The sequence below is a fragment of the Anomaloglossus baeobatrachus genome, chromosome 5 (genome assembly GCF_048569485.1).
Source record: "Anomaloglossus baeobatrachus isolate aAnoBae1 chromosome 5, aAnoBae1.hap1, whole genome shotgun sequence".
NCBI lineage: Eukaryota > Metazoa > Chordata > Amphibia > Anura > Aromobatidae > Anomaloglossus > Anomaloglossus baeobatrachus.
In genome coordinates this window covers 12,821,597-12,834,614 of record NC_134357.1, presented here as the reverse complement: position 1 = coordinate 12,834,614, position 13,018 = coordinate 12,821,597, and the positions used below count along the sequence as shown (strand labels likewise).

At 53.1% G+C, this 13,018-nt stretch overlaps 1 protein-coding gene across 1 annotated transcript in view; it reads left to right on the top strand.

Annotated features, from left to right (window-relative positions):
• Positions 1-272: 272 nt before the first annotated feature.
• SMC3 (structural maintenance of chromosomes 3) overlaps positions 273-13,018 on the top strand; it is a 117,621-nt gene continuing 104,875 nt past the window's right edge. Inside the window, exons 1-6 of the mRNA XM_075348222.1 lie at positions 273-488; positions 4,691-4,766; positions 5,788-5,826; positions 12,445-12,512; positions 12,694-12,765; positions 12,856-12,935. Coding sequence (XP_075204337.1) covers positions 474-488; positions 4,691-4,766; positions 5,788-5,826; positions 12,445-12,512; positions 12,694-12,765; positions 12,856-12,935 — 350 coding nt within the window. The 5' untranslated portion in view covers positions 273-473. The remainder of the gene's footprint in view (positions 489-4,690; positions 4,767-5,787; positions 5,827-12,444; positions 12,513-12,693; positions 12,766-12,855; positions 12,936-13,018) is intronic.

Below are 13,018 nucleotides of genomic sequence, written 5' to 3'. Positions count from 1 at the left end.
GTATATCTATATATATATATATCGGAGCTATGTGTGCATATATAGATGTATATATAGAACATCGGAGCTGTATCTCTCAGACACTTTCTCCTCAGATTTTCCGATTTCTGTTGATGTTTTGTTTTGGCGCCAAGTCCTCTCGGTTGGACTGTACCACCTCCCGGATGAGGGAGGGGGAGTCGTTCCTCTTCCTGTCTCCTCACAGCTCGGAGCGGCAGCCCCGGTGTCTCCTGCTCCTCCGTTCTCTCCTGTATCCTTGTTTCCGCCATCCCGCCCCTTCCTGGTTGCTGCCCCGGCGTCCCAGAGAGAAGCTCCTCCCCCCGCCACTTGCTCCGGTCCGCGTCGCCTCAGAAGGAGGAGACCGCCGCCATTTTGTCACCTGGCGGGAGACTGAACGGCGACACCGGAGAGCGGCCGCGGGACACACAGAGGGCCCGGAACGTCACACGCGGAGTCCGGAGCCGCCGGCAGCCATGTACATCAAACAGGTGAGTCCGGGGCTGCGGCCTGCACTGTCCGCGTCCACCTCACCCACGCTGGGACTTGTAGTCCCTCATCTACCACCTGATGAAGCGTCTCCTCCCAGCGTGCACTGCGTTATGGCCTCGCCCCGTGCTGGGACTTGTAGTCCTGCAGCTGAAAGCGCCGTAATAAGTGCACAGATCAGGAGAAAAGAAGTTCTGCAGCAGCTGCCTTGTGCTGCCGTCCTGGCCGCTTTCCAGATGCTGCAGATGAAAGGGGCCGAAAACCGCACAAAGCGGATAGTGCTCACAGCTGAGGGCTCGTTACAGTGTATCAGTGCAGACAGTGCCCCGAGCTGTGCACATCTCCCCGCTTCCCCGGTCTGAGGGTTTGGTACAATGTATCAGTGCAGACGAGGATCACGTGGGTCACAGCCAAAGGACCCGAAGATCGAAAGCAGATCGGGGTTCATGTCACTTTACCATTATGGACCCCTGAGGTGACGACACCGGGGTCTCGTCAGGTTCTTCTCTCTTCACCGTTGCAGACCCCCGGAGTGATCACAGCGGGGTCTCTTTAGGTTCTTCTCTCTTTACCATTACGGACCCCCGGAGCGATCACAGCGGGGTCTCTCTAGGTTCTTCTCTCTTTACCATTACGGACCCCTGGAGCGATCACAGCGGGGTCTCGTCCGGTTCTTCTCACTTTACCGTTACGGACCCCCGGAGCGATCACAGCGGGGGTCTCGTCAGGTTCTTCTCACTTTACCATTACGGACCCCCGGAGTGATCACAGCGGGGTCTCGTCAGGTTCTTCTCTCTTTACCATTACGGACCCCTGGAGCGATCACAGCGGGGTCTCTTTAGGTTCTTCTCTCTTTACCATTACGGACCCCTGGAGCGATCACAGCGGGGTCTCGTCCGGTTCTTCTCACTTTACCGTTACGGACCCCCGGAGCGATCACAGCGGGGTCTCGTCAGGTTCTTCTCACTTTACCATTACGGACCCCCGGAGTGATCACAGCGGGGTCTCGTCAGGTTCTTCTCTCTTTACCATTACGGACCCCCGGAGCGGTCACAGTGGGGTCTCGTCAGGTTCTTCTCTCTTTACCATTACGGACCCCCGGAACGATCACAGCGGGGTCTCGTCAGGTTCTTCTCTCTTTACCATTACGGACCCCCAGAACGATCACAGCGGGGTCTAGTCAGGTTCTTCTCACGTTACCGTTGCAGACCCCCGGAGTGATCACAGCGGGGTCTTGTCAGTTTCCTGTCCCTTTACGTTTTTGCCACGTTTGACTCCGCCATTTGCCGCTTATTCGTTGTGACTGCAGTGAGTGCAGCGTTGGCCCCTTGCAGCCCTGTGACCTGGATATCTCCATCATGGGGTGGCTCAGGAGCTTATATACCGCCGGCGTGCAGAGCGAGGTCCAATCACCGCTGGGTAATTGCCGTGAGGCGTATGAGCGCCCATCACCCCTACACCAAGCAAAAAAGATTGCGGGTTGCCATAGCTGCCCAGTGCCCCTTCACCGCCATCTTGGTCCTCCTGTGACTCCACGCATCAAGATTTTCACTGTATACTATATATCATGAGGTCCATTAGGTATGAGAGCAATAATCCTAGTTCACTCAAGTATATGGAGTCAAAATAGTGTGACCATGGAGACAAAACGTCATAAAAATCAATTCCAAGTTTATTAATTACAGAGACATAAAACTAGATACAGGTGCCTCAGACACAGGGACAGCACCAACGAGCACATCACAGTGTACATGATAGTAGGAGGGAGGGGAAATAAATACACTCGTTAATCGGCTGTGTATTATCACAATATTAAATGGTAAAATTCACGCATTTATCCAAACAATCTAGTGTCGCTGTGTAGCCTTTACATTAAATCAACAGCTCAGTGTGTTAGAAAACAAGTTCCCGCATCGCTCCGTCCATGGAACATTGGAAAAACAATATTTCGGGTCTGAGATAATGGTGACAATCTGCATAATGTTTGTTACTGCAGATCTGATTACCTGCGGTCACTAGGAGCCTGAATATGACCCCTCCAGGACACTTGTACCTTTTTGTGTCTTTACGGCACCAGTAACTTACCGTATTTTTCGCTTTATAAGATGCACTTTTCCTCCCACAAATTTGGGAGGAAAATGGGGGGTGCGTCTTATAATCCGAATATAGCGGTACCTGGGGGTCCTGTCTGTGCGGCGGCCGGGTGTCTGTGGCTGCGTGCAAGCGGCCGGGTACCTGTGCTTGCGTGCGGGCGGCAGCCGGGTGCTGTGTGCGGGCGGCAGCCGGGTGCTGTGTGCGGGCGGCAGCCGGGTGCTGTGTGCGGGCGGCAGCCGGGTGCTGTGTGCGGGCGGCAGCCGGGTGCTGTGTGCGGGCGGCAGCCGGGTGCTGTGTGCGGGCGGCAGCCGGGTGCTGTGTGCGGGCGGCAGTCGGGTGCTGTGTGCGGGCGGCAACCGGGTGCTGTGTGCGGGCGGCAGCTGGCCGCTGACCCGCCGCGCCTGCCAGCACAACCTCTGCCTCCTGTGACCCTGCTTCACAACCACTGCTGCCCCCCTCCGGTAAGAGAACACCGGAGTATAAGACGGACCCCATTTTTCTTTTTTTTTTTACCTTTTTTATGTCTAAATTTGGGGTGCGTCTTATAATCCGGTGCGTCTTATAAAGCGACAAATACGGTATATATGACTTGTGTTTTTTTTTAATTTATATTTCCCTGTATAAATGTTACATCTGGCCGCTGCGTGTGTGAAACCAGCCATAGTGATTCAGGTGGGCACAATTATCTACACATGAAGGCACATTGACTGATGTTTTCACTACACATGGTGGGATATACAATTCATCTTAGGCTACTTTCACACATCCGGCTTGAGCTCTGCGGCTCAATCCGGCTGTGAAGCCTATGCAACGGATGCGGTGAAAACACTGCATCCTTTGCATACGTTTTTTACATGCGGCCGGTCCGGTTTTTGCCGCTTGCGGCATGCTACTGAGCATGCGCAGTGGCAAAAACCGCATGCGGCGGCCGGATGCGGTTTTTGCCGCATCGCGCCGCATCCGGCATTCATAGGGATGCATTGGGAAAAGCGCCGCATCGGCCGGATGCGGCGCGATGCGTTTTTTTTTTTGCCGGAGCAAAAAAACGTGCCAGGGAACGTTCCATCCGGCCGCCGCATCGGCTAAATCTGCCGCATGCGGCAAAAGCCGGACCGAACGCAAACCCATGCGGCACAATGCGGCACTAATTAAAGTCTATGCAGGAAAAAAAAAACGGTTGCGGTTTTCCTGCAAAGTGCCGGATTGTGCTGCATTGCAAAAGCCGGATGTGTGAAAGCAGCCTTAGGCTACTTTCACACATCCGGATTTTTGCTCTGCGGCACAATACGGCGTTCTGCAGAAAAACCGCAACCGGCTTTTGTAACGCCGGTTGCAGTTTTTTTTGCATAGACTTACATTAGTGCCGTATTGTGCCGCAGGGGCTTGCGTTCGGTCCGGTTTTTGCCGCATGCGGCAGATTTAGCCGATGCGGCGGCCGGATCGAACGTTCCCTGCAACGTTTTTTGCTCCGGCAAAAAACACCGCATCGCGCCGCATCCGGCCGCTGCGGCGCATTTTTCAATGCATACCTATGGAGGCCGGATGCGGCGCGATGCGGAAAAAACCCCATCCGCTCGCCGCATGCGTTTTTTTCCACTGCGCATGCTCAGTAGCATACCGCAACCGGAAAAAACCGGACGGGACGCATGTAAAAACTTATGCAAAGGATGCGTTGTTTTCGCCGCATCCGTTGCATAGTTTTCACAGCCGGATTGAGCCGCAGTGCTCAAACCGGATGTGTGAAAGTAGCCTTACAGATCAGAACTGTGCATGTTACAATAGGGTCACCAGTGGTCACGTGAACATGGCCTAAAAGTGAGTGCACACGAGGGCACGCTGCGGGTCTTCCAGGCAGCGGCTCTGCAGCTCGTCACAAGAGTAACTTTGTGGGTGAGAATTCTTATTAAATCTCATCCAATCTGGGTGGAACGTCTGCACCGTAAACTGACCGGCAGTGCGGCCCCTCCATCTGACACATCAGTATATGCTGCAGATCTGCAATATGAAGGGTGAGAGCCCCGACTTTTCAGCTTAGATGGGTTGTGTGGGGACAGGGAGTGTTGTTTTCTTTGCTGTTTATGGTAAGTAATGATCTGTTCTCTCCTCCCAGGTGATTATCCAGGGCTTCCGTAGCTACAGAGATCAGACCATCGTGGACCCCTTTAGTTCAAAGCACAATGTGATTGGTAAGTCATTATATAGGGCTACTTACATATTCCGATAATCGGGAATCGCACACAGCACTGATCGCTGACAGACTGGTAAAACGCTTGTTTGTTGGTGGATTGGATGGTTCACCTGGGCCATGAAGTCATTGTTGGCAGCATCACATCCCCTGTTTACATGGAGCAAAGTGCTGGGAGCAACAAACATAGGACCCTACTGCTCTGTCCTTCTGGGTAAATGAGGTTATAAGCAAGCACCAGCGACAGTCACCGATCGTTCCTGGGCAGAAATCGTTAAATCACTCTTAACACGCAAAAAGTCATGAGGGGATCACATGAGCAGCGGACCCCTAACTGCTGCTGTACTCTGATGTGCAGACCCCTGACTGCTGCTGTACTGTGTGATGGGCGGACCCCTAACTGCTGCTGTACTATGCGATGGGCGGACCCCTAACTGCTGCTGTACTGTGTGATGGGCGGACCCCTAACTGCTGCTGTACTGTGTGATGGGCGGACCCCTAACTGCTGCTGTACTGTGTGATGGGCGGACCCCTAACTGCTGCTGTACTGTGTGATGGGCGGACCCCTAACTGCTGCTGTACTGTGTGATGGGCGGACCCCTAACTGCTGCTGTACTGTGTGATGGGCGGACCCCTAACTGCTGCTGTACTGTGTGATGGGCGGACCCCTAACTGCTGCTGTAGTGTGTGATGGGCGGACCCCTAACCGCTGCTGTAGTGTGTGATGGGCGGACCCCTAACCGCTGCTGTAGTGTGTGATGGGCGGACCCTTAACCGCTGCTGTACTGTGTGATGGGCGGACCCCTAACTACTGCTGTACTGTGTGATGTGCGGACCCTGGACTGCTGCTGTACTGTGTGATGTGCGGACCCCGGACTGCTGCTGTACTGTGTGATGTGCAGACCCCTAACTGCTACTGTATTGTTTGATGGGCGGACCCCTAACTGCTGCTGTACTGTGTGATGGGCGGACCCCTGACCGCTGCTCGCAGTAACTAATGTCTGATTATTCTTTTATTTCAGTGGGAAGAAATGGATCCGGCAAAAGTAACTTTTTCTACGGTAAGTTCTGCCGCTTCCCCCTGCGCCTGCCGTTCGCTGTGTACTTCTATAGTGATTCTTGCTGTGTACATGGAGATTGGTGGATGCAGAGGTCCAGGTATATTATTGTTGGGCAGACTGGACGGCATTAACCCCTTTTCTTCAGCGCTCTATTGGGAGACCCAGACGATTGGGGTATAGCTACTGCCTCCGGAGGCCACACAAAGCACTACACTAAAAAGTGCTAGGCCCCTCCCCTTCTGGCTATACCCCCCCCGTGGTATCACGGGTTCTCCAGTTTTCAAGCTTTGTGCGAAGGAGGTCAGACATCCATGCATAGCTCCACAGATTTTAGTCAGCAGTAGCTGCTGACTATTTCGGATGGAAGAAAAGAGGGCCCATATAGGGCCCCCAGCATGCTCCCTTCTCACCCGTTGATGGTGTTGTAAGGTTGAGGTACCTATTGCTGGTACGGAGGCTGGAGCCCACATGCTGCTTTCCTTCCACATCCCCCTGAGGGGCTCTGAGGAAGTGGGATCCTGCCGGCCTCAAAGCTCTGACGCCGGGCTCCATCCACAGACCCATTTGAACCTGCTGGATACGGAGCTGGAGTACCGTTCAGGGACATGGCCCTGCACCATTACAGGTACTCTGTGTCCCCGGACACACAGACACAGCACACTCCAGACTTGCTGGGTGTGCTAGTGCGCCGGGGACAGTAAAGGGTTACAGTCACTGCAGCTTTGCTGAGTGACTTTGTGTATTGGGAACTACCGCGCCGGACGCTCCGGGAGCGGCGGCGCGGCTGGGACTTGTAGTTCGCCGGGGACTGGGCGCCGACCGCGCTTTTACGGCGGCGGCGCTTATAAATCCAGTCCCCGGCTTCTGCGGCCTAGTGCCGCTTCGTTCCCGCCCCCTCCCTGTCACTCAGGGAAGGGGACAGGCGCTGAGCAATCAGCAGCGCCGAGGGCTGGAGCCTTATTTACATGCTCCAGCCCTCTCACTGCACACTGTCGGACGCCGGATTCCCGCTCTGATTTGGGGCACGCCCACGGCCCGCCCCTCCTCACACGAGCTGGGGAAGACGCCGGCAGCCATTACTGCAGTACGAGCTCGGACTTTCGGCAACCAGGCAGGACTATGGCGACCATACACCCGCTTATAGGCGGGCGGTAAGCGGCACACATAGTGCTGACCCCAATATATACTGCAGTGTGTACATGTGTATTTTAACTGCATAGGTCGCTATATGCCCGCTTGGAGAGCGACACATCAGCAGCAGGAAAGCAGGTGTGCTAAGGCACAGGCTTTCTATGCTGCTTGTATTGCACGTACTGAAGTGTTCATTTGTATTTATGCTTGTATGCTATACATTGCACTGTACAGTCGCTAGTCTTAGCTATATTCTCCTGGAATGGCTAGACTACAGCAGCAGAAAACCAAGGGTGCTGGGGCACAGGTTTTTTTCTATGCTGCTTGTATTGCATGGGCTGCAGTGTGCATTTGTACTTGTGCTTGTATGCTATGCATCGCACTGTATGGTCACTCTTCTGGGCTATATTCCCCTAGATGACTAGTCTACAGCAGCAGAAGAGCAGGGGTGCCAGGGCATAGGCTTCTATGCTGCTTGTATTGCTTGTGCTGCAGTGTTCATTTGTACTTTATGCTTGTATGCTATACATTGCACTGTACGGTCACCATTCTTGGCTATACACTTCTAGATGGCTAGTCGGCAGCGGCAAAAAAGCAACACAGATTTTCAGTGCTGTTTTTACTACATGGGATGCTTTTCATGACACCGTCCCATTGTGTGCATGCTCCCCTGTAGCACTTCGTCTGCCGGGGTCTCTAGCACTTCGTCTGCCGGGGTCTCTACTAGTCGTGGCCAAAGAAACCACCTGTCAACCCTGTCCAAGGACAGGGACGGAGTTGCAGTTTCGACAGATATATTGTCATAAGATAGAGACTTGCAGTCCAGACAGGCCATGGGCAATCTTCCTGACCAACCTCATTTGGAACGGGGGGGTCCCAGGAGGACTCTCTGTATGATAAGGCAGCTCTCCAGGACTTTGATCCTGACATCGCTCTCAATCCGGATACACCGGATGGTAACGCCATACGGAATGATCCTATAGCGTCCATCAATGGAAGGTTGGATCTTTCTCCCTCAGCTCCCCCAGTGGAGGAGTCAGCTTCACAGCAGGAGAAGTCCCTTTTCAGTATCTCAAACGGATGTTGAGTATTTTTCTGGCCACGCTGACTTCAGAGAAGCAGTCCAGAAACACCACGCTTACCAGATAAGCGTTTTCTCCAAACGTTTTTTAAAGATACGCGTTATCCCTTTTCCCCTGACGTGGTCAAGCGCTGGACCCAGGGTCAAAAGGTGGATTCTCCAATCTCCAGGCTTGCGTCTAGAGACATAGTTGCACTGGAGATGGGGCTTCACTTAAAGTTGCCATTCACAGACAGATGGACTCTGGTTGAAATCTGTCTAGGAGGCTATCGGCGTGTCGGTTGCTCCGGCATTCACAGCCGTATAGGCAACCTAACCTGTTCAGCTGTTCTTGCGCAGCTGGCCTTGAGCACATGTACATCTGTACCGCAGAGGCGTCCGTAACCCCGCAATGTCTGCACTGCGACTTACCCTATTAAAGCTGTCCTAAAAGTACAGTCGAGGTTTCGGTCCTTCCCAAGCTCGGGCAGGTCCCAATTGTCCTCGTGCAAAAGGGCTACAAAACCTCAGACGGGCGCAGATTCCGGCCGGGCTCAATCACGCCCAAGGAAGGCAGCCGGAGGAACCGCTACCAAGGCGGTCTCCTCATGACTCTCAGCTCTCTCTCTCTCTCTCCGCATCCGCGGTTGATGGCAGACTTCCCCGCCTTTGGCGACATTTAGCTGCCACAGGTCACAGACCGGTGGGTGACGGACATTGTGCTCACGTGCACAGGACAGTGTTCTGTTCTCGTCCTCCGACTCCATTATTCAGAACGGCCCCACCTCCCCACCGAGCAGATGCCCTGCTGCAGGCGGTGGACGCTCTAAGAGCAGAAGGAGTGGTGATCCCTGTCCCCCCTCAGGAACGAGGGCGAGGGTTTGTACTCCAATCTCTTTGTGGCTCCAAAACAGGACGGCTCCTTCCGTCCTGTTCTGGACCTAAAACTGCTCAACAATCATGTGCACGCCAGGCGGTTCCGGATGGAATCCCTCCGATCCGTCATTACCTCAATGTCTCGAGGAGACTTCCTTGCCTCAACAGACATCAAAGATGCCTATCTCCACGTGCCAATTGCTACGGAGCACCAACGTTTTTTCTACGTTTTGTGATAGGAGACGACCATCTTCAGTTCGTAGCTCTGCCATTCGGTCTGGCGACAACCCCACGGGTGTTCACCAAGATCATGGCAGCAGTGGTAGCAGTCTTGCACTCTCAGGGACACTCGGTGATCCCTTACTTGGACGATCTACTCGTCAAGGCACCCTCCCTCGAGGCATGCCAACGCAGCCTGAATGTTACGCTGGAGACTCTCCAGACTTTCGGGTGGATCATCAATTTGGCAAGGTCAAATCTGTCACCGACTCAATCACTAACGTATCTCGGCATGGAGTTTCACACTCTATCAGCGATAGTGAAGTTTCCGCTGAACAAGCAGCGTTCACTGCAGACAGAGGTGCAGTCTCTCCTTCAAGGCCAGTCGCACCCCTTAAGGCGCCTCATGCACTTCCTAGGGAAGATGGTGGCAGCCATGGAGGCAGTTCCCTTTGCGCAGTTTCATCTGCGCCAACTTCAATGGGACATTCTCCGCCAATGGGACGGGCAGTCAACCTCCCTGGACAGGAAAGTCTCTTTTTCCCAGACGGCCAAGGACTCTCTGCAATGGTGGCGTATTTCCACCTCATTGTCACAGTGAAGATCCTTCCTACCCCCATCCTGGGCAGTAGTCACGACAGATACGAGTCTGTCAGGGTGGGGAGCAGTTTGTCTCCGCCACAGGGCTCAGGGGACGTGGACTCAGCAGGAGTCCACCCTTCAGATCAATGTTCTGGAAATCAGGGCAGGGTATCTTGCCCTACTAGCTTTCCAGCAGTGGCTAGAAAGAGCGCAGATCCGACTCCAGTCGGACAACTCCACAGTGGTGGCATACATCAACCACCAAGGAGAGACGCGCAGTCGGCAAGCCTTCCAGGAAGTCCGGCGAATCCTCATGTGGGTGGAGGACACAGCATCCACCATATCCGCAGTTCACATCCCGGGCGTAGAAAACTGGGAAGCAGACTTCCTCAGTCGCCAGGGTATGGACGCAGGGGAATGGTCCCTTCACCCGGACGTGTTTCAGGAAATCTGTCGCCGCTGGGGGGTGCCGGACGTCGACCTAATGGCGTCTCGGCACAACAACAAGGTCCCGGCATTTATGGCACGATCGCGCGATCACAGAGCTCTGGCGGCAGACGCCTTAGTGCAAGATTGGTCGCAGTTCCGGCTCCCATATGTGTTTCCACCTCTGGCAATCTTGCCCAGAGTACTGCGCAAAAATCAGATCCGATTGCAGCCGCGTCATACTCGTCGCCCCAGACTGGCCGAGGAGATCGTGGTACCCGGATCTGTGGCATCTCACGGTCGGCCGACCGTGGTCACTACCAGGCCGGCCAGACTTACTGTCCCAAGGGCCGTTTTTCCATCGGAATTCTGCGGCCCTGAACCTGACTGTGTGGCCATTGAGTCCTGGATCCTAGCGTCTTCAGGATTATCCCAAGGGGTCGTTGCCAACATGAAACAGGCTAGGAAGTCCACTTCTGCTAAGATCTACCACAGAACGTGGAAGATTTTCTTAACCTGGTGCTCGGCTCAGGGAGGGTCTCCCTGGCCATTTGCATTGCCTACTTTTCTTTCCTTCCTGCAATCGGGGTTAGAAAAGGGCTTGTCGCTCGGCTCCCTTAAGGGGCAAGTCTCGGCACTATCCGTGTTTTTTTTTCGGAAGCGTCTAGCACGTCTTTCTAAGGTGCGCACGTTCCTACAGGGGGTCTGTCATATCGTACCCCCGTACAAGCGGCCGTTAGATCCATGGGATCTCAACAGGGTACTAGTTGCTCTCCAGAAGCCGCCTTTCGAGCCTCTGAAGGAAGTTTCATTTTCTCGCCTGTCACAGAAGGTGGCGTTTCTCGTTGCGATCACATCGCTTCGGCGAGTGTCTGAGCTGGCAGCTCTGTCATCCAAGGCTCCCTTCCTGGTGTTCCACCAGGACAAGGTAGTGCTGCGCACCATTCCGGAGTTTCTCCCTAAGGTCGTATCTTCATTTCATCTTAATCAGGATATATCCTTGCTTTCCTTTTGTCCTCATCCGGTTCACCGGTATGGAAAGGACTTACGTTTGTTAGATCTGGTGAGAGCACTCAGAATCTACTTTTCCCGCACGGCGCCCATGCGCCGTTCCGATGCATTTTTTTGTCCTTGTCGCTGGTCCGCGCAAGGGGTTGCAGGCTTCTAAAGCCACCCTGGCTCGATGGATCAAAGAACCAATTCTAGAGGCCTACCGTTCTGCGGGGCTTCCGGTTCCTTCAGGGCTAAAAGCCCACTCACCCAGAGCCGTGGGTGCGTCCTGGGCATTACGACACCAGGCTTCGGCTCAACAAGTGTGCCAGGCAGCTACCTGGTCCAGTCTGCACACTTTCACCAAGCATTATCAGGTGCATACCTATGCTTCGGCGGACGCCAGCTTAGGTAGAAGAGTCCTGCAGGCGGCAGTGACACCCCCGTAGGGGAGGGCTGTTTTGCAGCTCTAACATGCGGTATTTCTTTACCCACCCAGGGACAGCTTTTGGACGTCCCAATCGTCTGGGTCTCCCAATAGAGCGCTGAAGAAGAAGGGAATTTTGTTACTTACCGTAAATTCCTTTTCTTCTAGCTCTTATTGGGAGACCCAGCACCCGCCCTGTTGTCCTTCGGGATTTTTTTGTTGTTTGCGGGTACACATGTTGTTCATGTTGAACGGTTTTTCAGTTCTCCGATGTTACTCGGAGTTAATTTGTTTAAACCAGTTATTGGCTTTCCTCCTTCTTGCTTTGGCACTAAAACTGGAGAACCCGTGATACCACGGGGGGGTATAGCCAGAAGGGGAGGGGCCTAGCACTTTTTAGTGTAGTGCTTTGTGTGGCCTCCGGAGGCAGTAGCTATACCCCAATCGTCTGGGTCTCCCAATAAGAGCTAGAAGAAAAGGAATTTACGGTAAGTAACAAAATTCCCTTCATTGACTGCACACAATTATCCCATCGGACGTCTGTTTTCTCAGTATTTGCGATACTCTGTGATCGCCGTTTACACTGTCATGTGACACATAGCTGCCAGGTCTAACATGCACTGGGTGACATCCGGGGTAGGTAATAAACCTCCACCTGTGCAGGGATTAAAGATATTACACCCGAAAACAATAATTATAAAAAATATATATTAATAAGCATTACTCTACTTTTTATGGAGATACAGCGCACCAACTTTCCGTACTGCTTCCCGCTGACATCTCGTCCTTGTCATCCCGCACCTGTTGAATTCCTAATTGAAGTTTGCAGTCGGCGCTGTCTCCACATGCGTCTGGGGTCGGTTCTGGCTGTTACTGATGTGATTTCTTTTTCTTCTTTTTTATATAGCCATTCAGTTTGTGCTTAGTGATGAGTTCAGTCACCTGCGCCCGGAGCAGCGTCTGGCTCTCCTACACGTGAGTAACTCTGATTTATCTTGCATTCAAAATGTCCATATTATTCCCTGTTATCAGCCACTTCAGGCTGCAATTATCTTCGAGAAGATGAGTGGCAAGCCTCGTCACACAACTTGTGCTCCGTAACAACCCCAATATGTTATTCACTTTTTGGGAAGAACACATTTCTCTTGCCTTTCAGGAGGGAACGGGCCCTCGAGTCATTTCTGCCTTTGTGGAAATCATATTTGACAACTCTGACAACCGTCTGCCGGTGAGAAATGCCACGTATAAGTTATCCATCTATCACTCTGCTAGGGTGACATGCTTTTATTAATTACAAGTATATTTTATCTTTCACTAGATTGACAAAGAGGAGGTTTCCCTGCGAAGAGTTATCGGGGCCAAAAAAGATCAGTATTTCCTGGACAAGAAAATGGTGACGTAAGTGTTCGCGGTGAATCGCACCAGATGTCGTAGACCTAGAGAGCAGCCGTGTTATACCAGTTCTGCATCCAGACCGCGCT